The sequence below is a fragment of the Tursiops truncatus genome, chromosome 10 (genome assembly GCF_011762595.2).
Source record: "Tursiops truncatus isolate mTurTru1 chromosome 10, mTurTru1.mat.Y, whole genome shotgun sequence".
Classification (NCBI taxonomy): domain Eukaryota; kingdom Metazoa; phylum Chordata; class Mammalia; order Artiodactyla; family Delphinidae; genus Tursiops; species Tursiops truncatus.
In genome coordinates, this window is record NC_047043.1 from 21256248 (window position 1) to 21279371 (window position 23124).

The following is a 23124-nucleotide window of genomic DNA, read 5'->3' on the forward strand; positions in this document are numbered from 1 at the left end:
TCTTATGCAAATAAGGTAAGTCGAAGTCCTATGTCTGATTGGTGGCTGTTCAAGAAACCTTCAGAAATTAGTTCTGCCCAATCAGAACGCAAGAATCCCAATTTCACCTTTCCATTGGTTAAAATGAAGCCACATCCTAACCAATGACATACCTTCTTTTTCGCGCCCAATAAGGGTTATAAAAAGCGCTGTCCTTGCATTTTCCCTTTAGTAGCTACTTGAGGTGACATTGCTGAGGTCGTTATGTCTGGACGAGGCAAGCAAGGAGGTAAGGCTCGAGCTAAGGCTAAGACTCGCTCTTCGCGGGCCGGGCTTCAGTTCCCCGTGGGCCGAGTGCACCGCCTGCTTCGTAAGGGTAACTACGCCGAGCGGGTCGGGGCCGGCGCGCCGGTGTACCTGGCGGCGGTGCTGGAGTACCTAACGGCCGAGATCCTGGAGCTGGCAGGCAACGCGGCCCGCGACAACAAGAAGACGCGTATCATCCCGCGCCACTTGCAGTTGGCCATCCGCAACGACGAGGAGCTCAACAAGCTGCTCGGCAAAGTCACCATCGCGCAGGGCGGCGTCCTGCCCAACATCCAGGCCGTGCTGCTGCCTAAGAAGACCGAGAGCCATCATAAGACCAAATAAGTAACAAGGTGAGAAAAGCTGAAATACAAAGGCTCTTTTCAGAGCCACCTACACTGTCAAAGAGAAAGCTTGTACACACAATCTTGTGTTTTGAGTGATAAGATTATAAAGTGTTTCTGTCCTCTTGAGGGGGTGGAGCGCAACTCCCAATAGCAATTCGGCACGTGGTCTGAACTGAAAGGACTACTTGCAGATTCACATGGACTAGTATGTGCAGGAGAGGCTTGTTCAGAAGTTGGGAGATGAATCCGATAGGCAAGTACCTGAAGTCCAGTTAATAAAAACTAATGTTATCTAGAAGCAGTGTCCTTAGGCAGCCAAAATACGGATGCACTGATTACTTTTAGGAAACAGCAATTCTGAATGTACTGTATAGAAAAGTCCTTTGAAAGAGCATCCTGGTTAAGTGACCTAACTAAAGGATAGTTTCATCAGATGATGAAATTCTTAAAATTCCACTCAGCAGCCGTTTACATTTTCTTTAGGATTTAATTCTAATGGGAACTAGAGTTTGTCGATTAAAAATATTCAGAACTTATTTAATCCCATATTAGTAAATCCTTGGTCCTATTTCTTTGGGACTCATGTATTCATTTAACGCACTCTTGTAGTGACTCAGGATACAGCAGTCAATTCAAACCTAGAAAATCTACCTCCCTGGAATTTACTCTAGGTGAGGGAGCCATAAATAAACATGTGAATATATAATATGTAAGATGATACACATCCTGTGAAAAACATAGGGAGGAGATAAGCCATGGAGCATTATGGGGACTCATTTTAGATAGGGGGTAAATGGAGATTACCTCTTAAAAGTATTACTTGCTCAGAGACCTACATAAATTAAAAAAACGAGACAGTCAGATACTAGAGGAAGAGTATTTCAAGTAGAGGGAACTGAAAATGCAAAAGCCTTAGGACAGAAAATGTGTTTTTCTTGGGCACAGCCAGGAGGCCCATTAGGCGTTGAACTTAAAGGGGGGTGGGGAGGAGGACACCATAATATAGGACTTCAGGTGTGTAAATTAATGTGTATAAGTAATCAAAAGCAATAGCAACCCTGATCTCTGAGATAATAAATTTGATAATACAGATTAGCTAGATAGAAAAAGCTGTGGAATCCAACCCACTTTTTAAAAAAGACACCATAAAAACAGTATTGACTGGGTGGGGGGGTCATGAATTGGGAGATTAGGATTGACATATATACACTATTGATACTACGTATAAAATAGATAACTAATGAGAACCTACAGTATAGCTCAGGGAACTCTACTCAATGCTCTGGTGACCTAAATGGGAAGGAAATGCAAAAAAGAGTGGATATACGTATACGTACAGATGATTCACTTTGCTGTACAGTAGAAACTAACACAACATTGTAAAGCAACTACACTCCAATAAAAATTAATTTAAAAAATAATATCGAGTTTATTATGAAAGATCGAGAACATAGTTTATAATTCAATACAGGATTTATTTGCTACTCCTAGTCTTTGCTTGCAGAAGCCCTGTCGAATGAAGTGAAAATAAAATGCAAGACACCCAGGAAAAAAATTATGGTGATATAGTGATGTAGGTTGAGTTCTCTGGAAGCAGATGCTGAGATGGAGTTTGGGGTGCAAGATGTTTATTAGGAACCAACATCTGTGAAGGGAGGAAGGAACTAGGATTAGACAGAGAATGTCAAACTGTGATACAGGCCAGACAAACATGTGGGGAGCATTGGAGCCTGTATTGCCTGTCAGGGTTGCCCCACACTGGGTGAAAATGTCTCTGGATCAGGCTTTACTTCTGCCACTGATGACTGCCCTGAGGAAGGGCGTGCCTTGAGTTGGGTGGAGATCTGCAACTCTGGGGAACCCTGGAGATAAGAGCTGCTGCCTATCTACTAAGCGCACTCTGCAGTTGGGCAGCAACTCTTTCCTTGGTGGGGGATCTGGATACTGCATTTCCATGTCTATGACATACACTAACATGAATATAAATATCAGTGTTGAGTAATGTCTATGATGGTATTTGTAAAACTGACTTAGCATACATAGTTTCTTTACCTTCATCGGGGAATTTAAAAGGGATGTGTTTTCTTTTTAGAGAAATGAGAAAACTTACTTTCTAAAAACCTTTACTAATTTCATATACTCCTGTAAGAATTTTAGACGCCACAATCATTGCAAATGGAAGGTGATATAAAACAATAAGGAATAAGAGAGAATCTTCCACTGGCCTTTTCTCCGTCCTCCAGATCCAGTAATCACTTCACTTATCCAGTCCTGGGTTCCAGTTTTGTACCATAATGTGAAGGCTTCAAAGTGAATAGTTGAGGCCCCAAAAGAGAAGAGAATGAGGCTTTAAAGAAAACATGGAAGAGATATTCAGTACAGACCATTTATGGGCTACATATGTAACATGAATGCACTTGAGGTGGGTATCGTTCCAGTTACAATTTAGAAAAGAAATGCTATGGGACTGAATGTTTGAGCCCCCTGCCCCCCTTTCATATATTGAAATCCTAACCCCGCAATGTGATGGTATTTGTTGGTGGGGGCTTGGGAGGTAAATGGCTTTAGATGAGGTCATGAAGGTAGAATCCTCATGGTGGGATTAGCACTCTTGTAAGAAGAAGAAGAGACCAGAGCTCCCCACCCACTCCTAGAGCCCACAAAGAAGAAATCACATGAGCACACAAAGAGGTGGCAGCACCTGCAAACCAGGAAGCAGGTCTTCACCAGACATGGAATCTGTTGGCACCTTGCTCTTGGACTTCCCAGATTCCAGAACTATGAGAAATAAATGTTTGTTGTTTAAGCCACCCATCTTATAATATTTGTCATAGCGGCCCCAACTGAGTAAGACAAGAAAGCACAATGTAATTTATTCAATCAGATTCTCAATTTGTAAGAGATAAAGCTATAAATCAAGATATTAGCTACCTCAACACAGAACCCACACATAACTGCCTTCTCTTAACTATCTGGTCTTATACACTTTGGTCTAAGGTATGAGTAGGAATGTTAAAGAGAGATGTTGAAAAATTTGTACATGGACAATTTTGCAATCATTGATTGGTTGGGGAAAGAGATTGACTGATATCCACAGTATAGATCATCATTTCTACCCCATTCTTAAGAGCCTCCTTCATGGTGGAAGCCCTCTGGTGGTCATTTTGGGGTAACTCATATACTGACTGTGTCCTTGTACATTACACTCCACAAGACCTTCATGATAATAATTTTCTAGTCATGTTTTCCATGTCCTTGATTAGCTGGATAACTCACCAGTCACTGTCTATAAATTAGTAAAGATACATATAGACTCGCTTTTCCTGCATCAGGCCAGATTCCCTACCATAAGAAGTGGACAACCAGATGTACCACCCAATATTCTGCTGACAGGGGGATTTCTTTTCACTACTCTCTCTCAAGACCTCCCATCTCTAAGTGGAAGCATAACTTGTAGCGCACAGCTATCCAATTCTACTAGTGCTAAAATGCTCTGCAAAGCCGCTCTAACAGGGCCATGTTGTTAATCCTTTGTTAACTGGTCATGGGGGTTTACCAAGAGGTTATAAAAAAGAGTTGAAGGAGAGGTAGCAAAGCAATAGAAACAGCACAGGAGTCTGAGCATTATACATCTTGCTCAGACCATCACAGATCTGGTCTTGTCTATAGAATTTCATTTTAAAATGAAATGCTACTGTGATATCCATCTTTATAATTTGGTAGATCATAGGACACCCAGTTCCTGGTGAATATTTTGGGGCGCATATTTGCTTTATGTCCCACTGTCAGGCATTCAGTAATTAAAATGGCTCAGTAGATGCTAGAAGCTACTTTTCAAATAAATGATAGTTGCCATCAGAGTAAGACTTGGCCTTATTCTAAATCCCCAGGTGTGATACTCTTCATGTTTTGCAAGAGTCTCCTTAGAGCGTTTCTGTCTGCCATGCATAACTCCAGACCAATGACTCTTATGCATCATAAAGCCTAAGTGGCAGGAAATGGGGCCTACTGAAAACCAGCAGGCTTACAAACTATCTGATAGCTGGTGAGGGGAGCATATCCAGATACGGTACATGTCACTTTGGGGAAATAATAATGTTAGTAGCTCAAAGGGTAGCAAGAGAACATTTCAGATGAAAGAAATAAAAGCTGGTAGGAAAGATCCTACAGAGGTTATTATTATTATTACTATTACTATTATTATTTGGCCACACCACATGGCATCTTAGTTCCCCAACCAGGGATTGAACCTGGGCCCAAGGCAGTGAAAGCATGGAGTCCTAACCATTGAACCATCAGGGAACTCCCCCTACAGAGATTTTTTAAAAATAATATAGGAAAGAGAAGAAAGGGTTGCTGGAGCTATGCCCCTGAGTAAGAGAGAATTTTAAATTTATTTTTAATAGAAAATTTAGGAAAGTCGGAAGTAGAAAAGTCCATGGCATTGATAAACATAGAGCTAGCAGGTTGGATTAGGCCACCCTGTCTCTTATCCTACTCAGAATCACTGTAGTAAAAGTGTCAGGCAAAATCCGCAGAAAGGCTTTCAAAAATAAAAAGCACAAGAAGAGAGGCCATTTTCTAGGCCTGTGCCACACCGAGGACTAACACACAGGATTGGCTTTTCTCTCTTCTTATAGAGAAGCACATGCAAATCAGTCCAATTGCCAAAACACCCCAGCAGAAAATGCAGAAAAGCACTTGTGTCCATAAATAGGGTGCTTTCTAAATAGGGTGAGAGGAAGTCCCTGAGGGAAAGAAAGGAAGGAGAAGTCCAACTCAAACAGGCCTGAGACAAAAGCAGCCTGCATTCCCTGCACAGGCAGCATTTCCTCTCCTTCAGCTAGACTGAGCTCATTTCCTCGAGACAGAAAATCCCTAGCTCTCTTCCCTGATCAAATTAATACTGGGAAGCAGGTAATTCTTCAGCAAACCTGCCAGTAATTAGGGTGGCTTTGTGTGATCTAGAAGAAAGGAGATAAAGAAAACCTCAGAAAATTAAAGACATCATTTTGGCTCTGCTGAGAAGCTTTATATGGTCAGCTGCTGAGGTAATTCTGAACTCCTTTGCCTTCATTTTCTAATGATATTTCCTACCCACAGCCTCTGCACACAATAAAGCCATTTGCCTGGCCACATACTGTTGGGAGAAGTTGCCTCCATAAAGGATTGGACTGGAATCTCTGTGCATTCATTCATTCATTGTGCGCCCGAGCAATATTCATAAAGAGCTTACTAAATGTGGAAGCCTGGCGATAGACTATTGAACACAACAGTTATCTCCTCTTGGAGCACAGTTGGGGAGGGGACGGAGGGAGGGAGGAGACTGACATTAATTTAAAATAACTCCAGTAACTAATACATCATAAGAAACTGATATGGGGACACTGACAGAAAAATTAAAACAGGGTCATGGAACAGAGAAAATAAATTTGACTTAGACGGAGAGGAATGTGTTGTGTGGAGAGGGGAGCTCAGGAAAAGCTTCCCCAGTGAATTCAGTGGAGAGCTGAAGCATGAATGGAATTTAACCAGGTAAAGAGAAGAAAGGAAATCATTCTGTACCAAGGAAAGAGCATGTCCAGGACCCTGACTCTACAGTGCGCAGGCAGAGTTGTCTGTGACGGGGTGCGGGCGGCCCGTAGAGCTTCCAGGCCATACAAGAAGTACTGTTCCTTCTCCCCCTCGGGCAACTGGCAAAACTGGGAGAAACAAGTTTCAGTGAGATGTAAGCACTCTGAGACACTGAACATTTTCTCAGTTGGGCAGGCTGAGTCCAGGGGCGTGCCAGATTCACAGGCGTATGGGTCAGGATGGAGCCATATCCCTTCCTTTGAACTCACTCTTGGAACCTGATATGATGCCAGATTCTATGCCAAGCACCTGGAGATTCTGACCAGTTTGGCCAAAAATGGGACCCAGTAAGGTTCAATTCGAAGCAACACCCTCTCCATTCTATCGCTGGAGGTCTGAGGACCACGCTTTTTAAAACTAAGCAAGAGACCTGCATGGGCTGGAAGTGGAAGTGAGAATAGTCAGTCCGCAAGTGTTAGCAACCCCAGAGAGGAGCCATCATGTTTGGAAAATTCCATGTAGTGAAACTTAATTTTATTCCTTTTGGTTTGTTTGCCAGGAGCAACATACTGTATTAGCAAGTGGAGGAGCAGAATAGGGCAATAAGCTGAGAAGGCATTTCTAAATAAAGACGGAAAACAAAGTGTATGTTTCTTTAGATGACAGAAATAGACGTTCCTGAGGAAAGAGCAGAGGTAGAGCTCTAAAGCAGATGCTTCCTGGTGCTGTGCTGTGATCATATAGTGGTTAGTTCTCTGCGTTGTGGCTGCAGGAAGCTCGGTTCGAATCTGAGTCACAGCAGGATCTTTATTCCTCATATGTGCATCACCGATGTTTTTCAACACTGCCATGGAGACAGCCTCTCTAAAACCTTTGCAAAATTGAAGACAAATGTTCAGCATCCTGCCCCCACTGGCCAGCCAAACAGAAAGTATCCATGGTTTTGGGGGGTTTTTATGTTTTTTGTTTTTTGTTTTTTTTCTCCAATTCTTCTCTTCCCAACCATACCCATGTCCAACACTCCTGTTGTCATTGGCTGGAAGTCCCAATGAAGAAGTTGAGGTAATAACAATAAAAATAGAAAACTATTCCTTTTAAACACGATGAAATGACTGTTTAAATGCAGATCCGGTTTATTGTGGCAATCTTTTCTTGCACACAAAGGACTGATTATGAATCACACATTTCTATTTTTCTTCTTTTGGATGCATTTTATTGTTTTTTGATTTTTATTTTAGCATAGTTGATTTACAATGTTGTGTTAGTTTCTCCTGTACAGCAAAGTGAATCAGTTATACATATACATATATCCACTCTTTTTAAGATTCTTTTCCCATATAGGTCATTACAGAGTATTGAGTAGAGTTCCCTGTGCTGTATATACAGTAGGTCCTTATTAGTTATCTATTTTATATATGGTAGGGTGTATAAGTATCGTGGTTAGGTCAGTGCTGAGAAACTAAACTTTGATAATCTGGGAAAAATTAGAGGAACTTTTAGGGGGTGGGACCATGACTCAGAAGAATAGCCACTATCTCTAGCCTCTTCAGTTTCTTGAGTGAGTTAGAAAGAGGCAAGTGGACTGGGTAAGGTGGGAGTGGAAGAGCGTTGGTCTGAAGTGGGGAGGTGGCTGGAAAGCAGAAGCAGTAGATGCTACCTGGGGACCACAGTGAGACGACTGAAAAGAAGCAGCTCCCCAGAGGAGCGGGGACTTCACTTCTCATAGCACAGCGCTCTGAGATACACATGGCGCCTCATCTCCCTGGGCCTTATAAATTTTCAGTGCCCAAAAAAATACTGTCTTCTTTCTCATATTTTTAGCAGCTTATTAGAAGTTTCAGCATGAAGGTATCTTCTTCGATTTCCTAAAGCCTTCCCTTCATAGGGCTAAAATAGCCCCCACTTCTTACCCAAGTGTCCACCTGACACGGATTGTGAAACTCGACCCAATAAAGCTTCAGAGATATTGTAATTAAGCTGAAATGTCTTATATTTTCAGTGTCATCCCTTCAGCAGCCCAGGTTTGAGGCTGCTTCCCAGTAGTCTAACAATATTCACAATGACCATCCATGTTCATCTGGATCACATCTACTTCAATTTTCTCTTTTGTGTGTGTTATTTCTACTCAATTTTATAAGGGTGAGTTCAGGGATCAAGTATGTATTAACCCAGACTGGCTCCTATCAATTTTTTTTCCCACCAGTGAGTGAGGAAACTCAGATTTAGAACAGAGACAAACATCTTGATCTTTCAATTCTCTAGAACATACTCTCTCCAGCAGTTATTGGCCTGAGTAGCGGAAATGCATGTACTACGGCCCAGAGGCTACTTCTTGGTAAGAGGGTTAGGGTCCTAAATCTGGCACAGAATTAACTTGTAGTGCCAGGCTAGTAATGGGTTAAAGAAGACCTACACTTGGTGATTTGCTCAGAAAGTAGAGAGCTTGCTTGGCATCCACCACATGATACTTAGTGCCAATACATTTCTGCTAGACATGTCAGTTTCTCTGGTTCACAGTTATATTGTGTAGCTTTGCATGACATCACTAGCAAATCGGATATAAACTGACCAGGGGAATTATAAGATTAAAAATTTGTATTTTCCAGGTGTCCTTTTATGATTGCTTGAATATTGGTTGGGAACATCATTCACAACCTGCCAATCACATCTGCAGAGGGAAAACTGCCCTCCTCTACCTATGGCACTCCTGGTCTGCTTTTTAATTTCTCTGTGCCTCATCCTCATCTTTCAATGGAACTTAATGAGAGTTACCACTTTCTACAATTGTTCTAAAGATTTAAGGACATAATATGCATGGGGCACTAGCTCAGTGAGGTACAAACCAAAAACATGACAAAATAAGCCATTGTTGTTATTGTTAAATAAGTAAATAAATAGGATTGCTATCTGTGCCTTTGTAGTAGTAATGTAAACACTGATACTGAACTCGGCATCTACTTAAAGTGACTACAGTCCTGCTATTTTGATGGTGATAAGCTAATTCCAGCCATGGCTGGAGGAGTTTTGTCTGTCCTCAGAATTAAGGTTCACTTCAAGATTTCAGCTAGGCTATTTATTAGCCCCATGCCTGCCAAAATGTTTGCCATAGGGCTTCCCTGGTGGCGCAGTGGTTGAGAGTCCGCCTGCTGATGCAGGGGACACGGGTTCGTGTCCCGGTCCGGGAGAATCCCACATGCCGCGGAGGGGCTGGGCCCGTGAGCCATGGCTGCTGAGCCTACGCGTCCGGAGCCTGTGCTCCGCCACGCGAGAGGCCGCAACAGTGAGAGGCCCGCGTACCGCAAAAAAAAAAAAAAAAAAAAAAAAAAGTTTGCCATAGTGTTACCAAGGCTGTTTCCCCAGAATCATACCCCTGCCCCCTCCCTCGAATAGAAACCAACTACTCTTATCTAAGTTTCAGGAGGAAGCTGCAAAGAGAAAAAAATACAAGAACTGGTTAGAACCAACTACACGCAAGATGGCGGAAGATTTGACTTCCAGTAGACCTTGAGCCTCATTATATGTTTATTAGAATACATTAGTATGCTAAATGACACACCCACCAGCACCTTGACAGTTGACAGTTACCATGACAACAATGGGACAAGCTCGTACAAGCACTGAAAAGGAGGATTGCATCAGTTCTGGGCCTAAACCACACCGGTGTTCTCAGATGAGTCATGAATATTCCACCCACTCTTTCCAATTCCCTCCCTTCTACTTCCATTCTCCTATATAAGTATTTGTTTCATTATTTGCCTTGTTCTACATTGTGCTATCTATTCTGTCCCATTGGTTTATTTATCTATCTCTGCAAAAATACCACACATATTAATTACTATCCTTTAAAATACATCTGACGTTAGAAAAGAAAGCACCACTAACATTCTTTTCTTCTCTTTTAAATTAATTTAGTTTGCTAAAGCTCTCTAGTTCTTCCAAGTATTAGAATCTGTTGGAATTTTGATTGAAATCTCATTGTATATATACAATTTTAAAGAAATTTTGTATTTTTATTTTATAGAACTTTTGCTCTCATTAATATGTTGTATCACTGCATTTATTTAGGTAGTTTTTTATCTTTCCATAATATTTTATAACTTTCCCTGTGAAAGTACTGTACATAATTTGTCAGATTTATGCTTAGGTATAATTTTTAAAACCTTATTTTCTATGTATTTCTGAATTAAAATTATGACAGTTATCTAGCAAATGTGCTAAACTCATTTATTGATTTTAAACATTTATTGATTCTCCAGTTTTCTCTGTAGATATCATCTGCAACTAATGATTACTTATTTATTCCTTTTCACTCCTTATACATATTTTCTAATTTTAAACCAGCCTAATGAACTATTATTACTCCTCCCACATGGAATAAGTAATCATATTTTTATTTGCACAATTTTCAATAGGTCTTATTATTTCAGCCCCAAATCCATCCACCAGTTATTTAAATCTCTTTTCAGGGTGTTTATCCACATCCAGGTTTCTCTCAACTTCATCTCCTTGAAGAATTCTTCCCCAAACGTTTCTGAACTCTTACAGTCTGGTCTTGCTTCCCTTAACACTCCACATATATGATATTCCCATCATCCTGGACTATTCCTTCACTTATCTCCTATGTTGCACTTGCATCTCATACTTTCTGTATCCCAAGTCTTCCTACTTCTTAACCCACACTTTCATTTTGGTAGAACGTATCCTCCCATGGATCCCAAGAAAGGAAGTACTGAAGGTAAATTATACAAGGCAGTGTATATTTGAAAATATACAAATATATTTGTATATATATCTCTTTTACACTCATACTTGATGGATACTTGGGTTTCATATCGGATTCTAGGGTGGATTTCATTTTCTTTCAGATTTGAATCCATTGCTTTATTGTCATCTAGCTTCCGGTGCCAATTTTGAAAAGTCAACTACTCTGTTAATTTATCCTTTCTGTGACTTTTCAAAAATCCTTTTTACTGACTACTCAGTGATCCCTGCCTGTCTAGATTTTTTTTAGTGTTGTGATATGTACCTAATTTTTTGAGGTTTATCATCCTTGCATTTTCCCTATTCTTTATATCAGGAAGTAATACTACTTAGATATTGCACATCCTAGAATTTTCCTCTAATAAACTTATTATTTTCTCTGTATCACTAACTTTTTTGCTTGATATTCCAGGATATTATCACACTTTATGATCTATTTATTAAATTTTCATTTCTGATAATACATTTTTATCTTACAAAAGCCTCTTTCCTTGTGTAAATACACTTATCTTTATTTCAGTATTCAGTGTTGTCTCCCATCTCTCTGAGTATATTAATATTGGTTTATTCTCAGCATTGTTCTACCTATGTAGCCTTTGTCCATAAGTTGCTTTTTGTTTCTGTTTTTGTTATATTTCTTTAATACATTCTTCAGAAATATCATGATTCTGACTTTCTATTCATGGTTTAGAGCAGGATATGTGAAAGTCTATTGCCAGCTCTGACCCGTTGGACAGTGCTTGCTTATTTTGAGTGGAAGTGGAGTCAAAGAGGGTTGGGAAGATCACTGGGTAAGGTCAAGGTTTTCATAGATGTCTCTTGTCTTTAGTCTGGAACCTCAGCCATCAAACACATCAAATGCCTCTCAGGACAGCGATCTCTGTTTTATCCTTTTAGGAGCATAAATCTGGAGCCTTCTTCCTGAGACTTCCAGGCAGGAGCTAGGAGAGCTTGACTTTCTAGGAGAGAAAACCTGAGTCCTCTGAGGAATTGAGAAATGCTGGAGGGGTCAGCGTCTGTTGAGCCCCGTCCACACATTTCTCTGGCACTGTTCCCAATCTGAGGCCCAGGTTACACCCTTTTGACCTAAAATCGGATCCTCGCCCCTCCGCCCAGTTTTACAATTTTAGAAATTCTTGCTGATTAGGCTCTCTCACTCTTGAGGTGAGAAAATGTTTATTGTCCCCAGCGCTCAGGCCTCATTGAAATCTATTTCTGCTTGATTTTTATGATGACTGGAGATAACAGAAGTAACAAGACTATTTTTTGGTGACAACCCGATGCTCCACACTGCCTCAGAGAGCTAAGCAGTGTATGAAAGTGGAGCTCCCAAAGAAAAGTCGGGAGAGAATCTGCAATTCTGTTTCATAAACAGCTCTCAGAAGCCTAATCTACAAAAACAAAAACGAAAGCGAAAAGCCCACTGTGTTAGCCTTGGAGTGAGAGAAGGAAAAGGAAGAAAAAAAAAAAAAAAAAAGATGTTTACAAGTTGGTTCCACTGGGGATCGAACCCAGGACCTTCTGCGTGTAAAGCAGACGTGCTAACCACTACACTATGGAACCACAAGTGTGCAGACTTCCTGTCCCCAGACACAAAAGTTTCTAGAAAAATACATCAGAAAATATAGCTATTTGATTCAAAGATAGATGACTTGGAACACAGGAACTTTTGGAGCTTAATTACATTTCTAGTGCATCTCACTCACACACAAGCTTGAAATATGTCCTCAAGTTGCATCATCTGTGAACACATGATTCTTGATTTGTGCCCCTTTGAACACTTCTAAACTAATCTATATTTATCCAGTCACTCAAAGAGTATTTATTTTGAGCTATGTGCCAAGCACTTGTCGAAGTGCTGCAGATAGAGAAGTGTAACAATTAAAACCCCTGTGTGTACGCATCTTTTGCTGTAGTTCCTAGCAAATAACCGGGGCTGAATAAACATATCTTTATTTCAAGGGAATTATAAAAGAAGTTAGCAGCACTCACACGACCTCCCTTTTTTTGCAGCTGGGTTAGAGCTGGCCAGTTGGGGACTGCTCACTAAGTTAAACTTGGGATATTTGTGCATTAAGATGGGATGCAAAAAAAATGTTTTCAATTGTAGGGGTTCAGAGCATGCCACCCCAAAATATGCCTCTCTGGTATGTTGATTATCTTAAGCTAAAGACACTTGAAAAACAGCAGATGCAAGAAGGGCACTCTTACCTTCCTTTTTCTTTCCAAAAGCAGGAGATAAAATACCCATATGCCCTCTCTGTACCAGAGGAAGGAAGCATTCTTATCACCAGAGACTGGGGAGTCCAAGCAGAGAGAAATCTGTACCAAGAAACCTCCTTAAACTAACCCTTATCTTCCTAGTCCCTTTTCCACATAATTGCCCTAGTCCAAACCCTTTCGTCTTGGCACGTTTTCACAACGTTTGTCCAACCCAGTCCATAAGCGTTGGGCTCTGATTGCTGTTTTGAGTCTTCATTTTTCTTGTGAGGGCTCCCACGTACATGTAAAACTTACTTAATAAAATTTGTATGTTTTTCTCCTATTAATCTGTTTTATGCTACTTTACTTCTCAGGCCCAGCCAGAAACCCTAAGAATAGAGGAGAAATTTTACTTCCCGTTCACAATCTCTCTCTCTTCCCTCCCTCCTTCCTTGTGATATAATATTGGTCCAACACGTCTCCTTCAAACTCTGGGCCCTGATTTCCAGAGCTTTGTTGAAGAGTTGGGAGCCTTTTGGAAATCGAGTCACTGGTGAGGGCCACCAGACTGAGGAGGTTGTTTGCAGGTCACATAATCCTAGTTGTTCAAGGTCTTCTCAGTTTTCATTTCTCTTTAGAATCAATTTACTTAAAAACTGATGGGCTTGGAGTGGTTATACCAAACTGATGGTAGGCAAGGACCACAGTGGAAAGATTCAACCATGTAACTATTAAACACTGCCTACTTGGATTTTTTTTCTATGCTCTGGAGGTAAGGGGTAGGATTATAGGAGAGCGAAAAATAACCAAATAGCCTGAGCACAAAACAGAAACAAACGTGAGGGGTTTCCAGTTCTTATCGAAAAGGACAAATTAGAAAATAAGTTCATGTGCCAGAAGCAAGGATTGAACCCAAGCAGATATGCAATTTATAAACTTTAAGTTCAAAACTTTCCCACTCACCAATCACAGCAACATAAGATTCTTGTTCTCATATCTTTTCTTATAAGAAACCAAAAAGTATTTGTTTACAATCTGGGGAGTCTAGGATTGACCTCATAGGTCCATGAAACATTGGCCCAGGCTTACAAGAATATAAACAAAAAACAAATCTTTGGAAAGTTCTTTGATGGGAAATTCATAAAACATAATTCAAACAATTATTTTCATAAAATTTACTATTTATGTGCTATGACTTGTGCTGGGTTGTTAGACTCTCCCTGACCTTGCAGACATATATTTTAACAGAAAAAGCACACAATTTTACTAAATACATAATTTCATGAAAATGTGAGGAGGCTAAGTAAAGGAAGTGTAGGATGCTACATGACCACCAACACATCCTGGAGACCCTTACTAAACCAAAACTTAGGACACTAGAAGACACAACCCCAATAGACTATCATAGAAAAACCCAGTACACTTCTCTAGATATTTAGACAGATCATGTCTCAAACATAAAAAAGAAACTCTATACTTTTTAAAAGAGAGAATATTTTTTAACCTAGTAGCAGAGAAAGACCCTTTAAGCATAACCTCAAAAGTACAAACCAGTAGGGGAAAAAACGATAACTCCTTAATAAAATCAAGGCTCTGCCATGAAGTTCTGTCAAAGTCAACAGACAGGAAACATAACAGTAGACAATACTCCAAGGTCTAAAATTCACAATAGACTAATGACTACAATATACAATGTACCCCAGGTATATCAACATGGAAAATACACCAACCTCTATACGAATATGGACAAATGATAAGAAAAGTATCAGTGTACATAAGATGCAATTCGAATGACTAACAAACATATAGACAGATGCTCAAAATCTTTAGAAAACATAAATAAAATTTTAAAGAAAACAATGATGAGATTTATCACTCTACACATATTAGATTACAGAGTAGAAAGCTGAATAATGTTAAGCCTGGGCAGGGATAAAGGGATATGCAGTGCTGGTGGGAGTGTAGACTGACAAAAATAAGCTGGGATTAATTAGTATACATATATATATATATACACTAATCAGTGTGTATATATATATATATATATATATATACACACACAAACACATATATATACACACTCGCACAAGTACATAAAGGGAGATGGATGAGGAAGTGATGTTATATGGAGTGGGGGGACAATGGAGGCAACCTGTGAGCGCATCACTGGGACAGAAGAGAGGAAATACAGTGCCCATTATGGGATCTTACATAGCAATTAGAAGCAATGATTTAAGTGCACACAGAGCAACTTTGATGGATCTTAAAGTCATAATAATATATATCATTTATATAAATTTATAATATATGTGCACAAAACAAAAATGTCAATTTTGCAAATATATATATATGATCAAAGTGATACACAATAAACAAATTAGAAAAGTTGTTTATGTAAGGAGAGGAATGGCAGCAGGACATAGGGACAAAGGGAATGAATAAATCTTGTTGTAAGAAAGGGCAAGTAGATTAGGCACAGGCTAGACAGGCAGGGAAGAGCTGAGGGGTGCCTAGAGGAAATCGGGTGTGTAGATCTGTCACAGGATCTCCTAAGTGATTTCTGTTTTCTCCAAGGTCTTGCATTTTGTGGATGTTCAGTGAATACATAAGCCCTCGTCCTTTCCCATAAAGCACAAGGCACAAGGCGGTTATTTAAACATTTCAGAATGGTGGTCTCATCTATTCTTCCCCCACGCTAAGCTGTATTCGGCCAACATGCCACAACCCCTTCTGCAATCATCAACCTGACCTGGAAACTGAGAAGAGAGGTCATGTGACTCTGCTAAGACGCGCCCTGCATCTTGCCCAAGTTAGAGGCTCCCACGGCATCCTGCGGGAGTTATTTACCACATTGTACCCTAATTTTCTCTTTAATTCTCTGCATCCTCCACTCATTTTTACAACCTATGAAGACAAGAATCAAGTCAGTTTTAACTCAACGGTGCAATGAGCAGAATCTCCTGTGCATCAGGCTGTCCTTATCTTTGCTTGCTTTCTTATGCCAGGTTAGATAAAATAGAAGGAAGCATGATAGTCTTGCTCATGTGCAGTGAATTAGCTCAGAAAGTAGCACCGTGGGCTCTTTAACCTTGCGGTAGCGGAATTACTGCTTACATCTCTCGTTGTTTGCGGGGGGGAGGGTTGGAGGGAGAAAATTTTAAAACTTGCTTTATTTCCCTGCTTCTAGAATACAAATCCTATAGATGAAGAAGTTTTCGTTTGGTTGGTTCTCTGCTTTATCTCCAGTACCTAGAAAACTACCTGAAATACAGTAGTGACCACATTTGTTGACAAAATGAATTAACGGAGAAAAATTTTAAATGTGTTGCAATATCCAATATTTCCTCTAGAGGGCGATAGTCACCATGAAATAGGAATTTCACTCCAATTTAAAATAATTTTTAAAACCTCGCGCTGAAGAATGCATTTTTATTTTTTAATGTTGAAGTTTCTGCTTTAGTGTAGAAATATAGTTCAGAAATACAGGTGCGTTCTCTTTGTCACAAAATCAAGTACGTTTCTGGCAAAATGCTACATTTCACAGAAAATGTTACAAATGTGATATAACCGAAGCATAGTTCGAGAGGGGGCCCTGTGGCTTAGCTGGTCAAAGCGCCTGTCTAGTAAACAGGAGATCCTGGGTTCGAATCCCAGCGGGGCCTTTCCCTTTCCCTTTCCCTTTCGGTTTTTGTATTTCAACAGTGTAGTTGCCACTAAACATGCTGGAGATGCATTGAGGAATTTATATTACTGGTAAAGTCTGTATTGAATTGTTATTCCAATTGTGGAGAGTCTTCTTCCAGATAATACCTTCACAATAAGAAGAGTTGTGATGAAGGGAAAAGTGAATAAGTTTCCTGTAATTGATAGAAAGTGATGGATTTGCTAATGATTGGTATATGAATTGAGCACAAATTATCTTCCAGTACCTGATAGAGAGTAAGATTTCAAATTCTGTCTTGGAAGTTCAGTCTCAGCTCTCTTAAACTGTGACATCCAACATAGTCAGCTAAATGATGGAGTTTGGTTATCAGTGTCAGGCAAAGAATTAATAAGCCACGACATTTAGTTGGAATCAGACTCATTTTTATTTTTGAGAACAAGAGAGCAATGTCAAATGTAGACCCTCATCATTTTGGTTTTGTGCAGCCCTAGGAACTGTATTTGTTTGTGCATCAGGAGAACTTACTGAGTGCACAGGGGGAAAATTGGAGCTCAATAACATTTTGAGGAAATAAATCACAAGTAGATTACCACTTTCTTGAATCTTAAGTGACATTGTAGTTTATAGCTAAAATGTACACTGTGTAGCACTGGCCTATACATTGGGCTTTTCCCTTTTATCTAGAGAAATTTCAAAGATTATGACTGGAGTTCCACCAGAGTCACTGTCTTTTCACTTTAGTAGAAATAGTCCTGCACTATGCCTGAAATCCTGTTTATACTTCACTGGAAACCTGGTTTCATTTTCCTCAGTTTATCCATAGAGTTCTTCCCCATCTATTTCCCAAGGAATGTGAGCAAAAAAGGTAGTCATGAAGGGTAGCAGACTATGCCACCCCAAAATATACCACTTTGGCATAAGGACTATTGTGAGCTGAAGACAAAAGAGAAGAAGCAGATACAAGAAAAGCTCATTTCACTTTCCCTATTTGCCTATAAAGCGGGACATACAAAGGACATAATACATTTTAAAAGTCCCCCCCCCCACCAGGAAGGGCAAAGATTAATCCCCAGAGACAACTTTAGACCCTATCAGCCTGGAATCTAAATAACAAATTTTACTAACTAGCCTTTCTGGAGTGAAAGATCTGATGAGAGTTTATAACAAGACTAATGCCACTAACAAGGAATTTTGGAAAAAGAATAGCAAGGAATAACAGAGCCATTCCAAAATAAATTTTAGGCAAAAATCTCTGTAGACATAACAATCAACCATATTTTCAAAGAAGACAGAAAACAGTGCATCTAATTTATAAATGTGAATGAACATAATCTTTACAGAGAAAAAAATCTTGATACATAACATATAATAATTCTGAGACACAATATGCCATGAATATCCAAACCATGTAATAAGAATATATAAACAATATATCAACGATATCAAGCAGAGAGATTCAATAAGTCTGGAGTAGGTCCTACACATTTATATATTAATAAGTTTTCACAGGTAAGTAATGTAAATCCTCAACTGAAAGCCAGTTGCCTGGATGTTAGATTCAAAGTGTACCAAGTTAACATTTAGAAAGATAACTGAAATTATGGCTCATTGTATTCTACTGATGTTGTCTAATATCAGGCAAAACAACACCAGGACTCTGACAAATAGAAATATGTTATGAACAGTGGGTACTGATAAATCTCTAGGAACTTCCCATTCCTTGAAGGCTGTCAGCTAGCGGTCATTCTCAGTTTCTAGTGAATGTCCACATTCCATGGCTGGTGGCTGCCTTCATCTTCAAAGTTAGCAATAACCTGTCGAGGCCTTCTCATACTTAAAATCTGTAAGTATATTATTTAATATGCAATGAAACAGTGGATGCCCTTTATTAATTAAAAACATTTTTTCAGGCGCTGGGTTTGAGCCAGTCACAGTACTTGACATGAAGGATGCAGCACTGACCAAAGCACAGCAAGGCCTTACCTTCTTGGATTTATTGAGCACTCACTATGTCCCTGGCACTGTGCTTGAGACATTACTTATGTCATTATTTAATCAATATCGTGTATGTCATTTTCAAAGTAACCCCATACATTTAAACGAGAGAAAGAGTAAAAATATGCTGGGAGTCTGAGGGACAGTGCAAGGGTCGAGGGGAGAAACAGGAGGAGGCTCGTGCTGGGCACACGGAGACCCAGGCGCCAGACTTGAAGAAAAGGACAGACAGGGAGAGTGAGGTGCTTAGACTGACAGCAGCCCCAGGGGCTCTTGCCCTCCTATCCCCCACTGCGCACCCCGTTTTCATTTTGGATTCAAATCTTAAATCCAACGCTTTTATGATAAACGTTCGAAAAAAATTTAGACGAGTTGTAAATGGCTTCTTAACTGGCAGCACCGAGGTAACGGTCAAATATAACCCAAAGTCTCACCATTGCTCCATTTTACCGCAGAGCATTCGCGGTTGCTGGTCTGAGGCTACGCCACAAGCCTGAGATATTCCCACATTGAGAAGAAGAAAACCGAAATACCACGAGGCATATACTTCAAGAGGAATCGAATCAGCGACCTTGACATTATAAAAACAATAAATACCCTAACCAAGTGAGCAACTTGCCATGAAGAGGAATGATGTTTTTACATTTCAGAAGTATAAACTATATCAAAGCATTATTGCCTGAAGTTTTTTCCAGAATGATGCAAGACATTTCCTCATTCTCCCAGTTTCCTCTTCCCCTAAATACATCCACCTTACCTCATTCAATTTTCTTTAAAAGCTCTCCATCCTGACTCTGGTACTTTATTTCTTTAAAAAGAAATACACACAATCAAATCTTTCAGTGGTAGTGATATTAGGACTGTCTGTAATTGGATGTACGGGTGCAATTTCCACCGGTCATGTGGCCTATAGGTAGGACGGGGACGAGAAAATGAACGTGAAGGGTATTGGCCCGTACGGGGATCGAACCCGCGACCTTGGCGTTATTAGCACCACGCTCTAACCAACTGAGCTAACCGGCCGCCCCGAGGCCCAGGTCTTTACTTACATGGTTTAAAGTTATACCTAATTAAAGTCGGCGGTCTTTGTAAAATGTTTTTAAAAATGTTCTTTTTTCTATCAAAAAGGAAAAGACAAATCCCAGTTGCCTGCACGGATGAACCGTGCTTCTCCCCAGGAAAACTCAGTCTCTCAAACCGACCGAGGAAGACTCATATCAATGTCCGGGAGCAACTACCTCCTTGAAACTATTCCCAGAAGGCCTCGGGAAACGCGAAGCCCCTGCAAGCCTGAGATGGTGGCGGGCGGATCACGGAGCACAGAGCAGGGCTTGGTGGACTCGGCTTCCGCGCACGGGGTGCGGATTCTCGGCTCTTGGAGGTCATACCGGGCGGGTCATCTCTTCCCAGAGGCCTTTAGCCGCTTGGCTTCAGGGTGGTTCCGCAGTCGCCTTTAAGCTAAATCTGTAGCCGTTCGTCCGGAGCGGAGTAAGACAGGGACCTTACGCTGCAATGTCAGCCATAGGCCACTTGGTGCCGCCCGAGTGCAGGGCTGAGGACTGAGGCAAAAGGACTGTGAAGACCGCCCCCCTCCTGAACCTCTGACCCCTCCCCATGCCCCCCAAATCACCAAATCTATGACAAGGGAAGTCGAGACCACAGCGAGTCCGGAGTCAGGGCCTTGTTCCGGACCAGGGAGAAACACCGGAATCTGAGAGGAGTAGGGGAACTGAAGCCAAGGTCAGGCAACTCAGAGGAAGGAGTTGGGAAACCTTTGCCCTTTTGAGCCTGGCCTGATCTACCTGCAAGCGGGCGTCAACGATGTCAGGGACCAGTAGAGCAGCGAATTTCTGCTTGCTTTCTTTTCTCTGTTGGACCCTACAACCCTCTCTCTCTCTCTCTTTTTTTTTTTTTTTTTTGTATCTGAAGTTAATTGACTCGTTTTATATATATATAGTATATCGAGTAAGATTTGAAAGACTATTCGAAAGAGAGCTATTTCTTTTAATGAGGCAAGTTAACTATTCATTTACTTGTTTTACATTATGCAATTTATAAATTTTGTTTTTAATTGTTTAAAAAGCTGTAAGATGGTATTTCTTATCTTTAGTACATTTCTTTTACTTTGTATCAGCATCCACCATATGAACTAGTAGCTGTCTTCATTTTCTTTGTCCTCTAGTAAAAATTCGGTGGAAAGTGTGTAGAAAAACCAATTTTTAAAATTTAATTGTATGTATTTATTTATTTTTATTAAAAAATTTTTTTACTACAGTACTTTATCTGTAGTCTTTTCCCCTCCCTTTGTGTTTTACTGCCACTCTCCCGGATTTCCAAACCTTGAGAAACCTCTCTCTGCTTAACAGCCAGAATGTCAGCTGTTTGGATGACTGGGCATTCTCTTTTCTCTCCTGTCCTCCCCCAGTTTTCTTTGGCTGTGAGATCTCTCTCCATTCAGTAAGCCTTGGAGAGATTTCTCTCAGCTCTCCAGTCCTGGCTGTTGGCAGCTAAAACACAAAGTGCTGTTTGCTCTTCGTTTTCCTGCCGTGCTCCCCAACTTCAGAATGTTTTGAACTTGAGAGTGCCTCAGTGGGTATTTCCACTTTCTAGCCTTTTCCCTCACCCCCTTTTGACTTACTCTCCTCATCAGAGACAATCAGAACTGGTTTTGGCTACTTGAAATTCTGTTTGGGTCAAGCAAGCCCACAAGCAAACCTTAAAAATGTCTAAGTTTCTTCTGGTTTCTCCTAATCTGGTCTTCACAGGATTTTCCTCCTCTGTGCCGCTGCCACCTGCCAGGAATAAGGACAGCCAGAGGCTTCTTTTCTCCTATGAAGGCCTCTTTCTAGAATTTAGTTTATGTTGATTCTTTAGTATCCTCAGCTCCTGATGGGTTCAGAAAATCTACTCCCCTTAAGCTGATGGCTTTGCTTTAGTTAGTAGGTTGAGAGGGACACACACTTGCAACTTCCTACAACTTAACCAAAATGGAACTCAGTGCTTTGTATTTTTAAAATATTTCCAAATGTCTGTGCCAAAAGTACTTTTGTCATTCCTTGAAACTATTTCCTTTAAAATATATAACAACAGACTAATCTCTCTCAATAAGGAAATTAACCATGTTGCCAGTTGCTTTTCATATTGTTTCAGGTAATCCTTATATCACATGTCATTTATTCAACTGATATTTTAAAATAGCCAGTTTTGTTCTTATATTGAAGTTGGAAGAAGTGAGATATAATATCCATACGATACCATGAAAACTTCAAGAAGTGAAACGAGTGACCACCTGCAGGTATGTTGCCAGATTTTACTTAGACTTCCAGGTGATACTGCTGGGCACGTGCAGGGCAAAAGAATGTCACATGGAATTTGGATACATTTCAGAAAGCTACCTCGAATATTGTCCCCTGATTTGACAAATGTTTATTGAGAACTACCAATATAATGGTCCCAAAGCCACACATGATACCTTCCTCATCTTCCCAGAGCTTAAAATCCAATACCACCATGACTTCTGATTAGTTGTCTAACAGTGGAGATGGTCTTCTCCACAGAAGCGGTATCTTCATTTTACTTTAAGAAAGATCTTCTTCAGTCTTTTGCATCTGATGCAGGTGTATTTTCTACACAAATGATCAGGACAGATTAGCAACATTATCCAGTGAAAGCACTTATACTATGCGCCATGGAAAACTTCCATATATGGGCACGTATCTTCCATATGTCAGCACATCTGCTTAAACAGAATATCCTGTTTGGAATCCTATCTCTTGCTTTTTGTGATTTTGGAGAATAATATCACCAGCAATGTTGAAGACAGCTTGATAAAGCAGAGATTTTTAGAAGTTAAATGATGGAGAAAATTGTGAGCCTGTTGTCAGCTAGGAAATGAGGATCTTGAGGTCAGGAGATGACAGTGGGGTGTTTTGTATAGAAATGCTGAGGTGGAAGGATTCGTTCATATAAAAGACTGCATGAAAAATCACTCCCAGTGGGGCCTCAAAAGGGTACCTTAAATTCTGTCTTGGAAACTGTAGGCTGCAGAATTCTCATTCCGTAACACCAGCATATTATGGAGAGAAGTGGAGTCTGAATGCAAGCATCAGAGCTTTAAAAAACAAACAAAAAAAAGTAAAATAAATCAAACAAACAACAACAAACTCATATCCTTAATTCACCAAAAAAAAAAAAAAATTCTCCAGGATGCTGCCTTAGCTTTCCAAGCCTGAAATTTATTCAAGAATTGGGATTATGAAAGGTTTTTGTTTTTGTTTTCATAAATGGAGGAAAGGG

At 40.3% G+C, this 23124-nt stretch overlaps 1 protein-coding gene and 3 non-coding genes across 10 annotated transcripts; 2 read left to right on the top strand and 2 right to left on the bottom strand.

Moving 5' to 3' along the window:
• The first annotated feature begins 230 nt into the window (after nt 1-230).
• LOC109551486 (histone H2A type 1-J) lies at nt 231-22357 on the top strand. 7 transcript variants are annotated; one of them, XR_012334368.1, is made up of 3 exons: nt 231-638; nt 2876-3054; nt 9619-13764. XR_012334368.1 is itself a non-coding variant. In XM_019944908.3 (2 exons), the coding sequence occupies exon 1, from the start codon at nt 244-246 to the stop codon at nt 628-630; it is 387 nt and encodes a 128-aa protein (XP_019800467.1). In that variant the 5' UTR covers nt 231-243; the 3' UTR covers nt 631-638; nt 19284-22357. The 7 variants fall into 7 exon arrangements, 4 of the variants coding, with proteins under 4 accessions (XP_019800467.1, XP_073666580.1, XP_073666581.1 ...); XR_012334369.1 differs by having other exon boundaries at nt 9625-13764; XR_002178258.3 differs by lacking the exon at nt 9619-13764 and adding an exon at nt 5736-5812.
• Nucleotides 12458-12530, bottom strand: TRNAV-UAC (transfer RNA valine (anticodon UAC)). Its single transcript has one exon. It is a non-coding gene; the product is annotated as a tRNA-Val (tRNA).
• On the top strand, nt 16758-16831 carry TRNAT-AGU (transfer RNA threonine (anticodon AGU)). The gene has a single exon. It is a non-coding gene; the product is annotated as a tRNA-Thr (tRNA).
• TRNAI-AAU (transfer RNA isoleucine (anticodon AAU)) lies at nt 19778-19851 on the bottom strand. Its single transcript has one exon. It is a non-coding gene; the product is annotated as a tRNA-Ile (tRNA).
• Nucleotides 22358-23124: the final 767 nt, after the last annotated feature.